The sequence below is a fragment of the Phyllobates terribilis genome, unplaced genomic scaffold, assembly GCF_046119375.1.
Source record: "Phyllobates terribilis strain yellow unplaced genomic scaffold, ASM4611937v1 Scaffold_7__3_contigs__length_470593459, whole genome shotgun sequence".
In the NCBI taxonomy this organism is placed as follows: Eukaryota; Metazoa; Chordata; class Amphibia; order Anura; family Dendrobatidae; genus Phyllobates; species Phyllobates terribilis.
The window spans coordinates 377,409,151-377,424,480 of record NW_027362767.1 but is presented as its reverse complement, the minus strand read 5'-3'; the positions used below and the strand labels follow the sequence as shown (position 1 = coordinate 377,424,480).

At 40.6% G+C, this 15,330-nt stretch overlaps 1 protein-coding gene across 1 annotated transcript in view; it reads right to left on the bottom strand.

Annotated features, from left to right (window-relative positions):
* Positions 1–15,330, bottom strand: part of TMLHE (trimethyllysine hydroxylase, epsilon) — a 35,107-nt gene that overhangs the window by 3,098 nt on the left and 16,679 nt on the right. Inside the window, exons 6-8 of the mRNA XM_073641388.1 lie at positions 14,888–15,007; positions 12,461–12,697; positions 9,374–9,512 (exon numbers count right to left, since the gene is read on the bottom strand). Of these exons, the coding sequence (XP_073497489.1) occupies positions 9,374–9,512; positions 12,461–12,697; positions 14,888–15,007 (496 nt within the window). The remainder of the gene's footprint in view (positions 1–9,373; positions 9,513–12,460; positions 12,698–14,887; positions 15,008–15,330) is intronic.

Genomic DNA, 15,330 nt, shown 5'->3' with positions numbered 1-15,330 from the left:
AGTCTCCTGACCTTAACCCAATTGAAAACTTGTGGAAGGAGCTCAAGAATAAAGTCCACATGAGACACCCAAAGAACCTAAATAACTTGGAGAAGATCTGCATGGAGGAGTGGGCCAAGATAACTCCACAGACCTGTGCCGGCCTGATCAGGTCTTATAAAAGACGATTATTAGCTGTAATTGCAAACAAGGGTTATTCCACAAAATATTAAACATAGGGGTTGTATAATAATTGACCCACACTTTTATGTTTAAAATGTAATAAAATTCAACTGAGCAACATAACTTTTTGGTTTGTAAGATTTATGCTTCTGTTCATAAAACCTACTGTCGTTTGCAGTTTGAAGGCTCTAACTTATTTGCATCTTATCAAACCAGCTAAATCTGCAGGGGGTTGAATACTACTTGTAGGCACTGTGTAATATATATATATATATACACATATATATATATACACACACACACACACACATATATATATACACACACACACACACATATATACACATATATACACACACACACACATATACACACACATATATATATATATACACATACATATATATATATATATACACTTATTGGTCGCTTCAAACATGCAGATTAAAACATAGTTAGTACGTACCCCAAAATGGTATAGATAAAAACATCAGTCTGTCACACAAACAAGTTCTTACATAGCTCCATCAGTTGTAAAAATAAAGTTACACATCTCAGAAACAGGTAAGGTGAACCATCTTTTTTTTTCCTTTTTACAAAATTTCAGATTTTTTTTTTTTTTTCCAACCACTAAAATCTAAAAAAAAAAGAACAAACCCCTCCAAAATCATGTAAGTTTAGTATTGCCGTAAGCGTACTGACCTGAAGAATCATATTTCCGGGTCAGATTTCATGGCATAATGATTGCCGTAAAAACAAAATCCCCAATTAATAGTCAAATAGTGTGTTTTTGTTTTGTTCGTCCACCAATTCACGGCTTTTGAATACCTAGGCTATTGAGTACCTAAGCTACTGCAATGACCTGCACATGGGGCAAGCGACATAGCTTATCAGAAGAACTATACTACATTTCTAATTGGAGGTATTTGCTAATATTATTATACCTACTACAAACTGGGGTAGAATCTTGGAGATGGGAATTACCCCTTTGATGTTCTTGGAAGAAAAACAAAATGGGAAAAATAAAAAAAAATTGCCCAGCCATGTATCCATCAAATACAAAACTGCTGAGTGACTAAGGGGCTCACACATACACATATTAGGACTCTGTGCAGAGCAGTAATAGGGCACCCCTAGCCTTCTAATGGACCCCATGCCTATAGCTTCTTCCATATCCATACCTCTTAACTTTTCCAATTTTTGCAGGATTTTTTTGGTGCATCATTAACACCCCACAAATTAGTATTTCAATATTGGGACGTTTGTGTATGATTCCAGCAACAACAAGAAAAAAAAATGCCATGTTTAACAGATGCCGCATTATAGAGGGATTCTTCCCTAGTACAGCTGCATTCGGAGGGGAATATCTCACCACATCGCCATATGGTGCACGGCGCCTATGGCTCCATATTACGGATTAATAAAAACATCTTTACGTGGCCGTCACACATTAATCTAACACAATCAATAATTAATTTGTGAGACAACAGGATGTAACTGAACCTCCTCCCCCAGTATTTCTTTTGTAATTTTTTATCACAAGATATTCCATTATGATAGCAATAACCGAAGCAAAATTTACAGAAACATCCTGCTCAGCACACAAGCCACAATCAGCATCGCCTCTTCGTGGTATCCTGTAAGAGACGTTTTCTATGTAAAAACTACTAAACTTGAAACTCACAAGTAATCCTACAAGCAGCAGTGCCCGAGTGTTCGATGACCCCTGACGGTGTATGGTGGCTATTGAATAATGGCCGTTCGCTACTGCCCATCTAAGCCATTCATGGCGGAGATCAGAATATCTGTCCAAGTGCTGGACAGAGGTGGCGGGATTACAGAAACAGGAGCAGCTCCAGAGACTGCTGGGGACGGACTTTATGGAGAAGACAGAAGTGGTGCAGTACCACTTCTGTCTTCTCTTGTACCAGCTAAATAGGGCTCGGTTGCCAACTTGACTTCAATTTTTTTTTATTCTGGACAACTTATCAAAAAAATCACAGACAGACAATATTTTTTATGGACACATTGGAAAACCAGAATAAACCATTATAATGATAAGTGATCCATGTCTACAGCCCAGAATTCTGATATGGAGACATCAGCTGCAATTGCTGTGATCTGTAAGATAATGATAATCTGTATACGTTTCCTCAGCCTCAATAAAAAAAATTAAAAAAAAAAAAAACAAGACTCCTCAAATTTTTTTTTCCAGAAAGGGCAAAAATGTGGCATATTTTTACGGACAGTCCATGAATTTCTGATATAGAAATATCAGCTTTGCCAATGCTTCTATGAGACCTGGCGGTCCAATGATCCCGGGTCTGGCTCCTGGGTACTAAGAGACCCAGATCAGCGCTGCTAGTAACTTATGGTAAAGAATATTTTGTATATGTATAGAAATATAACTAATAAATAAAAACTCCACACCAAAAAAACAAAACAAACAAAAAATACAAAAAACAAATATTTACTGTATATAAAATCTCAAATTTATTAGAACGTCCCCAAAAAAGCACTGAAAATAAAAAAGATCTCCTGCATAAAAAGGGCCCCATAGTCATGTCCGTAAAAAAAATATAAAAATACAACCCTTCTCCTAAATTAATTTACAAAGAAAGAAAAATTAAACCCCCCTGCCCACCCCTATTCCCTTATTTATCCCTCCTTTCATAGTTTTTGAAATATATATAAAAAAAACTATTGGATTTACTAAAAAGGTACAATACTAGAGCCATTCTTCAGAAAACAGCACCACACTTGTTCACAGGCTGTGCGTGGTATTGCAGCTCTGCTATTCATTTCAATTGTCAATTATGGAACTGTTTGTAGAAGAAATCAGCCATCGTAATCCTTTACAGCCCTTTGGCCCAATATTTCCAGAATTCTGTACTGCCCATTGCAATGGATTTTGCCTATTCCCTTTTTTGAAACAGAACATCCGTAGACAACATCCCCAAAAGTTAAGTGGGAACTGTGGTTTCAAAAATTTTGCATAAATCAATATGACAGGCGAATGAATATAGGAAACTTTGCAATACAGTGGTGTGAAAAAGTGTTTGCCCCCTTGCTGATCTCTTATTCTTTTGCATGTTTGTCACACTTAAGTGTTTCAGATCACAAAACAAATGTAAATATTAGACAACGATAACACAAGTAAACACAGAATGCAGTTTTTAAATGAAGGTATTTATTATTAAGGGAAAAAGAAATCCAAACCTACAGGGCCTTGTGTGAAAAGTGATTGCCTTCCCCTTAAAACATAAATTAACTGTGATTTATCACATCTTTGGGAAGCAGAGTTCAATTTCCCTAGTCACACAGGCCTGATTTCTTGGTTGAAATCAGGTGTGGCAGTAATCACTTAAATAGGACCTGCCTGACAAAGTGAAGTAGACCAAAAGATTCTCAAAAGCTAGATATACTGCGATCAAAAGAAATTCAGTAACAAATTAGAAACAAAGTATTTGAGATCTATCAGTCTAGATAAGGTTATAAAGCCATTTCTAAAGCTTTGGGACTTCAGCGAACCACAGTGAAAGCCATTATCCACAAATGGTGAAAACATGGAACAGTGGTGAACCTTCCCAGGAGTGGCTGGCCAACCAAGAGGTCATAAAAGACCCCAATAACATCCAAAGAACTGCAGGCCTCACTTGCCTCAGTTAAGGTCAGTGTTCATGACTCCACCATAGGAAAGACATTGGGCAAAAATGGCATGCATGGTAGAGTTCCAAGACGAAAACCACTGCTGAGCAAAAAGAACAAAGGCTCGTCTCAGTTTTGCCAGAAAACATCTTGATGATTGTCAAGACCTTTGGGAGAATACTATGTGGACTGATGAGACAAAATATGAACATTTTGGAAGGTGTATCTTCCATTACATCTGGCATAGAAATACCAATTTCAGAAAAGAAACATCATACCAACAGTAAAATGTGGTGGTAGTGTGATAGTCTGATGCCGTTTTGCAGCTTCAGGACCTGGAAGACTTGCTGTGGTAAATGGAACCATGAATTCTGCTATCTACCAAAAAAATCCTGAAGGATAATGTCCGGACATCTGTTCGTGCCCTCAAGCTGAAGCACACTTGGGTTATGCAGCAGGAAAATGATCCAAAACATACCAGCAAGTTCACCTTTGAATGGCTTAAGAAAAACAAAAGCCTTAGTTACTTACCGGTAACGGGATTTTTCGGAGCCCATGACAGCACCACGTGAGAGAGAGGATCCGCCCATCAAGGACAGGAAACCTACAGGTTAAAAAGGGCGGCCCTCTCTTCCCGCCTCAGTTTAGTTAACAGAGCATGAGAGTACCGCCAAGGTTAGTTATAACAAAACAATCACATTAAGTACATTACTTTTCATCAATTTCCTGCAAGGGTGCACAAAAAGGAATCAACTCTACGGGAGTGCACAACACCAGTGAAGGGAGGGAATATAAAGGTGCTGTCATGGGCTCCGAAAAATCCCGTTACCGGTAAGTAACTAAGGCTTTATTCGGTCTCCCATGACAGCACCATGTGAGAGAATTACAGAGACGAAGGAAATTAGGGAGGGACCACAGCTTGAAGCACCCTTCTCCCGAAAGTGAGATCTGCAGAGCCACCCAGATCCAATCTATAGTGCCTATAGAAAGTAGAGGGAGAAGACCAAGTGGCAGCCTTACAAATTTCCTCAATGGAAAGCCCTGTCTTCTCCGCCCAGGAGGTTGATACCGCTCTGGTAGAATGAGCCCTCAATCCCTCCGGTATCTCTTTATCCCCTGAGGAGTATGCGAGGGAAATGGCCTCCCTGATCCATCTAGCGATTGTAGCCTTTGAGGCCTTACAACCCTTTCTAGCCCCCTGATAGCATATAAATAGGGACTTATCCTTTCTAAAGCCAAGTGATACCTCTAAGTACTTTAGTACACACCTCCTAACGTCTAAAGTGTGAAGCCTCTCCTTCTTTTGATTTTTGGGCGGGAAGCAAAAAGTCAGGAGAACTATCTCCTGAGTTCTATGGAATCGAGTGGCCACTTTAGGAAGAAAGGCTGGACCAGGTTTTAATATAATCCTATCGTCCAGAATTTGCGTAAATGGAGGGCATATTGAAAGGGCCTGTAGGTCACTGACTCTCCTGGCTGAAGTTAGGGCTACTAACAGGACCGTCTTTAGGAAAATAATTTTGGGGGAGACTAAATCTAGTGGCTCAAAAGGAGGACTGGTCAAGGCATCTAAGACCAAATTCAAATCCCAGGGAGACATCTTTACTTTGGTAATGGGTCTACACCTAAAGGAAGCTTTTATAAAACGGGCTATCCAATAGTTATCTGCAATATTGGAAGAAAATAAAGCTCCCAACGCCGACACCTGTACTTTCAAGGTACTGGTAGTGAGACCTAATTCTAAGCCCCGCTGCAGAAATTCCAGAATTTTCCCAATAGGGGGCCCCTCCTCCACCTTAACTTCTGCAAAGGACAGAAACTTCCTCCAGGTCCTGGCATAAATACGGGTGGTAACAGGTTTTCTGCTAGCCAGGAGAGTATTCACTACATTTGCGGGGAATCCTTTGTTGGTCAATAACACCCTCTCAAATTCCACGCCGTCAAATGTAGACTCGGGGCTGGAGGATGGGAAAGTGGCCCCTGAGTGAGGAGGTCCGGAATCTCCGGGAGAACCCAGGGATCTGATATGGACATCTTCCGGAGACAAGGGAACCACGGTCTTTTGGGCCAAAAGGGGCATATGAGTATCACTCTGGCCCGGTCTGCCCTGATCTTTCTTATCACTGCTGGGAGCAGGATTATGGGAGGGAAGGCATATGCCAGAGGAAACCTCCAGGGAACCATAAAGGCGTCTACTGCCAGGGGTCCTTCTCTGGGGTCTAAGGAACAAAAATTTTCCACTTTCCGATTGGCCCTTGTTGCGAATAAGTCCACAGTCGGAAGGCCCCACGTTTCTACGATTCTGGAGAATATTTGCGTGTTTAGGGACCACTCTCCCTCTTTTACAGAAGCACGGCTGAGGAAATCCGCTGTGATGTTTTCCTTCCCTTTTAGATGAGTAGCCGAAAGAGAGGGACAATGATCTTCGGCTTTCAGCAAAAGTGTGTTCGCTACCCTCATCAAGTTTCTTGAGCGGGTTCCCCCTTGGTGGTTTATGTAAGCTACAGTGACTTGATTGTCCGAGAGTATATGGACAAAGTAATAAAGTATATAAACTTTCAGAAAGTGAAAAAAAAAAAAAAAAAAAAATAATCCACCAAAAATAAAAATATAATGTATCAATAAATATTATTATAGAAAAAAAAAAAAAAAAAAACAATAAAAGTACACATATTTGGTATCGCCGCGTCCGGAACAACCTGACCTATAAAACTGTCTCACTAGTTAACCCCTTCAGTGAACACGGTAAAAAAAAAAAAAAAACGAAGCAAAAAACAATGCTTTATCACCATACCGCCAAACAAAAAATGGAATAACACGCGATCAAAAAGACAAATATAAATAAAAATGGTACCGCTGAAAACGTCATCTCGTCCCGCAAAAAACAAGCCGCCATACAGCTCCATCAGCCGAAAAATAAAAAAGTTATAGCTCTCAGAATAAAGCTATGCTAAAAAATAATTTTTTCTATAAAATTGCTTTTATTAGGTCAAAGTGCAAAACATAGAAAAACAATATAAATGTGGTACCGCTGTAAACGTACTGACCCGAAGAATAAAGCTACCTTATCAATTTTACCACACACGGAACAGAATAAAAAAAAACTCATCCCGCAAAAAACGAGCCGTCACATGACTGTCTGCCAAAATCTGGAAAAATTATAGCTCTCAAAATATGGCGATGCAAAAACTAGATTTTACAAAAAATGCGTCTTTTAGTGTGTGACAGCTGTCAGTCATAAAAACCCCATATGATTCTGGTATTGCTGTAATCACACCGACCCGAAGAATAAAGTCGTCTAATCACTTATACCGCACGAGGAACGGCGTCAAAAATAAACTCTTGGGTTAGGATTGGGCTAGGGTTAGGGCTGGGTTTGGGGTTAGGGTTGTGCTAGGGTTAGGGTTGTGATGGGGTTGGGATTTTTTTCAAAAGGAAGAAAAAAAGATGACGATATGGCGACTAGTGTTGAGAGCAAGTGCTCGCTACTTGAGTTTGCATCGGGTGCTCTGGTATGCATTGAGTATCGTGGGTATTTGAGTGACATGCTCGAGTCTCTGCCCCATATGCTTCGCGGCCAAAAAACTTTACGGGGATTGCCTGCCATGCACGAGCGATCCCCGCATGTTTTTTTTTTGGGTGTCTAATTACCGTGAAACATGCGGAGCAGGGACTCGAGCACACGCTGTACATGGTGCATACCTGAGTACCCGATGCAAACTCAAGTAGTGAGCACTTGCGCTCAAGACTAATGACAACTTATTCAATATGATGACCTAATGTAAACAAATTCTGTGTCGTACCTCTGGGTTCAAAATGTTCACTATACACCTTAATAAAATCCTTGAGGGGTATAGTTTCCAAAATGGGGTCACTTGTGGGGGAGCTCCACTGTTTAGGCACATCAAGGGCTCTCCAAACGCGACATGGTGTCCGCTAACAAATTGAATGGAAAAATCGGCTCAAATTGTTAGCGTACACCATGTTGCGTTTGGAGAGCCCCTGTGTGCCCAAACATTGGAGCTCCCCCACAAGTGACCCCATTTTGGAAACTAGACCCCCCCAAGGCACCTATCTAGATGCATAGTGAGCACTTGGAACCCCCAGGTGCTTCACAAATTGATTCGTAAAAATGAAAAAGTGAAAAAAAAAAAACACTTTCATTTTTATGAATCAATTTGTGAAGCACCTAAACTGAGGCGGGAAGAGAGGGCCGCCTTTTTTAACCTGTAGGTTTCCTGTCCTTGATGGGCGGATCCTCTCTCTCACGTGGTGCTGTCATGGGAGACCTTAATCCGATTGAGATGCTGTGGTAGGACGTTAAAAAGGCAGTTCATGCTCAGAAACCCTCCAATGTGGCTGAATTACAACAATTTTGTAAAGAGGAGTGGCCAAAATTCCTCCAGAGCGTTGTAAAAGACTCACTGCCAGTTATCGCAAATGCTTGATTGCAGCTGTTGCTGCTAAGGGTGGCCCAACCAGTTATTAGGTTTAGAGGGCACTTTTTCACACAGGACCCTGTAGGTTTGGATTTATTTTTCCCTTAATAAAGACCTTAAATTTAAAAACTGCATTTTGTGCTTACTAATGTTATGTTTGTCTAATATTTAAATTTGTTTGTGTTCTGAAACATTTAACTGTGACAAACATGCAAAAGAATAAGAAATCAGGAAGGGGCAAACACTTTTTCACACCACTGTATATCTTATCAGAGAATTTGGTTCTTTTCTCCACTTATGAGCCACTTCGTCATCTCACCCCTGCCTCCTGAACTCAATATCCACTGTAAAAAAAACAAAAAAACAGCACAACTCCATCCAGCTCAAGATAAGACGAACTATCAGCACATTAAAGGTGTCAAGTAATATTATACAGAGAGGGAATGGATGGAAGAGTGAGGCAAAGGAAGAAACAACGAAAGATCGTGCTGAGCTTTCTAACAAGTCCTTTACCTCTCACCAGAGCTGCATTCATATCTACACTGCTCAGTACTTGTGTATAATTTTATCCATGCCTCTGCTACTTTGCTCTATGAGATAACTAAGAAAAGAAGAGCAGGAATTCATCCGTGTGTGCTGTGTGTAGGAAAGATCTTAGCATCTCGTCTCCTCCCACCAGCTCAGAGTGAACTGCAAATTGATAGAAAGAGCCAGCAGAGGGGTAAACTGGTGGAAATGCCGGATACAAATCAAATAGTGGCTAGAATAGTGCTATTCTTCATGTACACACACAGAGCAGCTTATTCTGGAAAGTTACTTCAAATTACAATGACCCTTTAAGGGTTTAGAGGGACATGACCAAAAGTAATTTTCAGTAGCTATGCAATATTATCATGACAGCATGGTAAAGCATTCTTAAGGAAAATTGTAGAAAAGGCAACCAAAGCCAGAAGAGTCTACAGAAGATCTAACTTATGTACATGGACAAAACAAATACCTGTAGATAAGGAATTCATATAGTCACAGGTTGCATAGAATTTCATTCCCAGTCAATGACACCACCATTTTCTATTGATATGGATACCTCCTCTAAATTTAGATATTTCCATTTCCCCTCCACTCACCTTGCCTGGTTTTAATTTCACCCACAGCTCATTCTCAGGCTTCCTCAGCTCTGTGGTGAGGGTGCGATGAGCAGAATACCATCGTCGCACTATGTCATAGGGTACTGTGTTAATGACAGAACGATCATAGTTGTTGTACCTGAAAAAAAAATACAATGGTCACCCATTCCCTGGTGGTCTAAGGGAAGATAGCCAATGCAGAAAAGCAGCTTCAGAGATCGGGCAGCTGCAGGAGTGGGAAGTCGGCTGTCAGACACAGCCAGACTCCCCATATAGAAGGCAGAGTTGGTTCACTAGCCTTTCTGCGCAGAACAAGAGCTTCCTCCTCCCAGCTGTGTCATTGTGATCATGTGATTACGGGGTGCCAGAACTGACCAGGAACAGCTTGGTCTTAGCAGACCCAGATCAGCTCAATAGTGCAGACAGGAGGCCGATTTTACTGGTAACTTGGGCTGATATTCCAGAACAAGTTACATACAACAAAAAGGAAATGGCAAAAATTGTACATTCACACTGAAGGCATCAAAACTATGAATTAACACATGTGGAATTATATACTTAGCAAAAAAGTGTGAAACAACTGAAAATATGTCTTATATTCTAGGTTCTTCAAAGTAGCCACCTTTTGCTTTGATGACTGCTTTGCACACTCTTGGCATTCTCTTGATGAGCTTCAAGAGGTAGTCACCGGAAATGGTCTTCCAACAATCTTGAAGGAGTTCCCAGAGATGCTTAGCACTTGTTGGCCCTTTTGCCTTCACTCTGCGGTCCAGCTCACCCCAAACCATCTCGATTGGGTTCAGGTCTGGTGACTGTGGAGGCCTGGTCATTTGGCGTAGCACCCCATCACTCTCGTTCTTGGTCAAATAGCCCTTACACAGCCTGGAGGTGTGTTTGGGGTCATTGTCCTGTTGAAAAATAAATGATGGTCCAACTAAGCGCAAACCGGATGGAATGGCATGCCGCTGCAAGATGCTGTGGTGGCCATGCTGGTTCAGTATGCCTTCAATTTTGAATAAGTCCCCAACAGTGTCATCAGCAAAGTACCCCCCACACCATCACACCTCCTCCTCCATGCTTCACGGTGGGTACCAGGCATGTAGAGTCCATCCGTTCACCTTTTCTGCGTCGCATAAAGACACGATGGTTGGAACCAAAGATCTCAAATTTGGACTCATCAGACCAAAGCACAGATTTCCACTGGTCTAATGTCTATTCCTTGTGTTCTTTAGCCCAAACAAGTCTCTTCTGCTTGTTGCCTGTCCTTAGCAGTGGTTTCCTAGCAGCTATTTTACCATGAAGGCCTGCTGCACAAAGTCTCCTCTTAACAGTTGTTGAAGAGATGTGTCTGCTGCTAGAACTCTGTGTGGCATTGACCTGGTCTCTAATCTGAGCTGCTGTTAACCTGCAACTTCTGAAGTTGGTGACTCGGATAAACTTATCCACAGAAGCAGAGGCTACTCTTGGTCTTCCTTTCCTGGGGCTGTCCTCATGTGAGCCAGTTTCTTTGTAGCGCTTGATGGTTTTTGCAACAGCACTTGGACACTTTCAAAGTTTTCCCAATTTTTCGCACTGACTGACCTTCATTTCTTAAAGTAATGATGGGCACTCGTTTTTCTTTACTTAGAATTTGTATTATGGCAAGAAAAAAGCAGCCAACAGTCTATTCAGTAGGACTATCAGCTGCGTATCCACCAGACTTCTGCACAACACAACTGATGGTCCCAACCCCATTTATAAGGCAAGAAATCCCACTTATTAAACCTGACAGGGCACACCTGTGAAGTGAAAAACATTTCCGGTGACTACCTCTTGAAGCTCATCAAGAGAATGCCAAGAGTGTGCAAAGCAGTCATCAAAGCAAAAGGTGGCTACTTTGAAGAACCTAGAATATAAGACATATTTTCAGTTGTTTCACACTTTTTTGTTAAGTATATAATTCCACATGTGTTAATTCATAGTTTTGATGCCTTCAGTGTGAATGTACAATTTTCATAGTCATGAAAATACAGAAAAATCTTTAAATGAGAAGGTGTGTCCAAACTTTTGGTCTGTACTGTATATATTTAAAAGTTGAAATGCCTCCTCCTCAAAAGGAATTTTCTGACTTTGTTGGGGGCTCAATGTGTGGAAAAAAAAAGAAAAGAATACTGCTTGATCTGCTATTAATAGCTTTAGCCTACCCCCCCCACTATAAAAAAACAAAATGTCCGCTAAAATTAAGAATTATTTTTTTATTTCTTCTGTTTTGTGGTCTTCTAAAAAAAAATAAAAAAATTGATAAATAGACCTTAACATTTTCATACGATTATCGGAATAATTAACAAAAAAAGTACAAAATAAAAACTATATAAAAATTAGGCCCCACATACCACGAAAAACACAGCAAAGCATATTTTCATAACAAAAAAAAATAAAATGTTACAACACTTAAAACGACGTGTATAAAAAAAAAAAAAAAAAAAAAAAAAAGCCTCGTCATGAAGGCAGTCTTGAACTGGTTAAAAATAAAAGCTCAGTCAAAAACAGAGCAAGCAAGAGACTGGAAACACATGGGTTAAAAGTGCACTGCCATTACAAAGAGGATGAGGATTCTGGAATCCAAGATTTCAGTTTATTGGTCAACGGGTTTCGAAGTTTCAAACTTCATCAGGACAAAACACATTGCCGTGGTTTGTCCTGATGAAAAAATTTGAAACGCGTTGATCAATAAACCGCAGTCTTGGATTCCTGTCTCCTCATCATATTTAAGATGGCAGTGCGCTTTTAACACATTTGTTTCCAGTCCCTTGCAATTCCAATACCACTGGTCTGCAGCAGCCCAAGCCTTTTCAGTGGTTGTTAGCACACAACCCGACCAGGTGAGCACGATTGCCCATGTATTTTCCCACTTATTATCCGGACAACACCCTATTGCGAATTTTAGCCTTACAGTTTTCTACTTTAACAGCAGAGCAAGGACATGTTCCCATCATTTTCCTGCTTTCAAAGCCATACAAACATACATGGAGGAGCCATGAACTAGTCAATAACACAGGGCACATGTGCCGCAGTGTGTGGATAAAACACCAGTGTGGAGTCACCCACCTCATCATATAAAGCTCTTTATTCCACGGATAAACATTTAACACTGGTCCAATCCCCACCATGTGATTGTGACTCCCTCTGACGTTTTCAATGTACTCGTGCTTCAGGGGGATGTTACTGAGGATTTCAAATTCTTCGGGGTGATGTTGTCGCACCTGTTCAGCAGCAAAGAAGCCATCTACCAGGAGAGTGCGCCCCCCGGTGCCTTCGTGCCGCAGGCAATGAAAAAGCTGCATTCTGCAACAGCGAAACGCGTGGATTACTAATAATAGGTTATAGTGATAAAACAAGTCTCCTGCCCAAAAAAAAAATCAGAATGTAAAAAAATGAACCTTAATGTACATTAATGATGTAAAATAACAGAAAATTTATCTTTTACGTAACTCCCTGGTGATTCTGCTCTAGTAGTGAAAAATGTGGCTGAAATTTAGGAATTCGTAGAATCCTGGATATTCTGCAAATCTAAGGATTAGATAATGAAAGGGATTATGGTTGTCTACAGTCAGTAAAAACCACAAACTGCCCCCCCCCCCCCCACCACAAGTCACTTAAAGGGGTATTCCCATCTCCAAGATCATATCCCAATGAGTAGTAGGTGTAGTAATATTAGCAAATACCTCCAATTAGAAATGCATAGTTCTTCTGATTGGCTAGGTCACTTACCCCATGTGCAGGGCATTGCAGTAGCTTAGGTATCTCCTTGGTTATGACCACTCATATAGTAACAGTTAGGTATCCATGGTTACAATCACTAACAACCAATCTGCTGCAATGCCCTGCACATGGGGTAAGTGACATAGCAAATCTGAACTACTACTACTACTACGATTTTGGTGATGGGAATACCTTTATCCCTTTCATGACTGGGCGATTTTTCAGGGGTTTTTATTAGTTTTTTTGCACTTTCGTTTTTCCATAAACAGGGCTTTTTTTTTTTTTTTTAATGAATTGTAGTTTTGAACAGGGCTGTGGAGTCGGTAAGCCAAACCTCCAACCCCGACTCTTTTGAATAACACCATTCATTTTACCATATAATGTATTGGAAAATAACTTATTTCATTTTTACGGTGTCTAATATGCAATAAAAATGACCCAGCTGCAGGATTCTCCAGGTCAGTAGGATTACAGCAATACCAAACTTGTAAAGTTTTTTTTTTTTTTTTTTTAAAGGGACTCTGTCAGTAAAGAAGGACTGTTCAAACACAGCCTGGCTGCTTGGTACTTCACAGTGGGGCCAGTCATTGAAATAGACCTTCACCCCTCTACCTTAATTGACAGTTCTGGCTTCATAGAGCTAGAGATGTGAAGAAATAGATGGAAAACAAGCAATGGGAAGATGTATATAACGGTTAGGTAACGCCATGACGCACTGAGCGCCTGTGCTTGGTTTGAACAGTCATTCTGCACTGACAGAGTCCCTTTAAGTGGTGATAAAAAATGCTTTGTGTCGCCGTTATCTGAGCTTTAATGTTACCGGAGCTGTGTGGGGAATTGTTTTGTGTGTGGTGAGCTGACACTTTTATGGATACCATTTTGGACAAAATTTGCAATTTTGATAGGTGTGATTTGATTTATGGAGGGGAGAGGGAATTGTGGTGATTGAAAAAAAAAATGCAATTCTGGCATATCGATTTGTTTTCTTTTTACAGCTTTTACTGTAAAGTTTTTTTCTATTTATACTTTCGGAAATTGCTGTTAGTGTTTAAAGGGTTAATAGCAGCAACCAGAGCCTGGCTCAGATTGCTGCTGTTGCAGAGAGATGCTGGATGTGTAACATGGTGCATGTTCAGCTCCTGAGCCTGCTCTATACACAGGCACCCAACATAGGAATTCTATTAGCAATTCACATATATGAAGGTCCTCTAGGTACAAAGTGTAAAAAAGTTGCAGAGCACAAACTTCTTTCATGTTCCCTGTTGCCTCAATTTACCATGTCATCACCTTAATTAATCCAGGGATTTAATCTGACTGCCAGATTGGAGTCGGGAAGTGAATTTTTCCTCAATGATGTAAATTGGCCTATACCGCATGGGGATTTTTTGCCTTCCCCTGGATCAACGCTGCGGAATAGCTGCAGTGCACAAGAAATAGGCTGAACTGGATGGACGCTTGTCTTTTTTCGGCCTTATAAACTATGTAACCTTTCCACAGGATAGGTGATAACATGCTCATCAATGGGGAGTCTGACCACTTGAAACCACACTGATACCAAGCACAGGGTTGGGACAACCCTTTTAATGCTATAAGGATGCTTGGGTATACAGTCCAATGTATGAAGCAGCAGAACAAGGTGCTTTAAAGGGGTAATCCCAGAATACATCATTTTGTTAAGTTTGAGCATTCTAGGGTATTTAAAAAACAAAAATAAAGGGTGGGTGACCTCTTTATATATAATATTGCTCCTATTTTCAAGCAAAGTCAACTTACCCACAAGGCTCCTGAAAGTAAGTAGTGTCAGTATGACGGTCCAGGGCGAGTTTGGTATACGCAGTGTCTCCCCGTGAGAAATCAGAAGTGAGGTCCCACATTTTACCATAAATGGTCTCTCTGCAGAAATTATAAATGCAGAAATAATAATGATGATAGTAATATACAATATCTGACATCATAATAACACATAGTCAGCTCTGATATATGACACTAGACATCTCTGCCTGCTTTGGTAACACTGATTATCCTCCTCTATACAGTCTCCTAAATAAGCCAATAGTATGTAAGTATGCAGTCAGGAGCCTGAACTGTCTTCTGCTACTTTATAACTGTGTGACAGGAGCTGTGCAGCAATCATCAGTAACTGTAATAGGAGTTTCTCTCCTTTCTTCCCTGTGAAGAACTTCAGAGGTACAGTGCTTCTTTCATTTCATTCTACT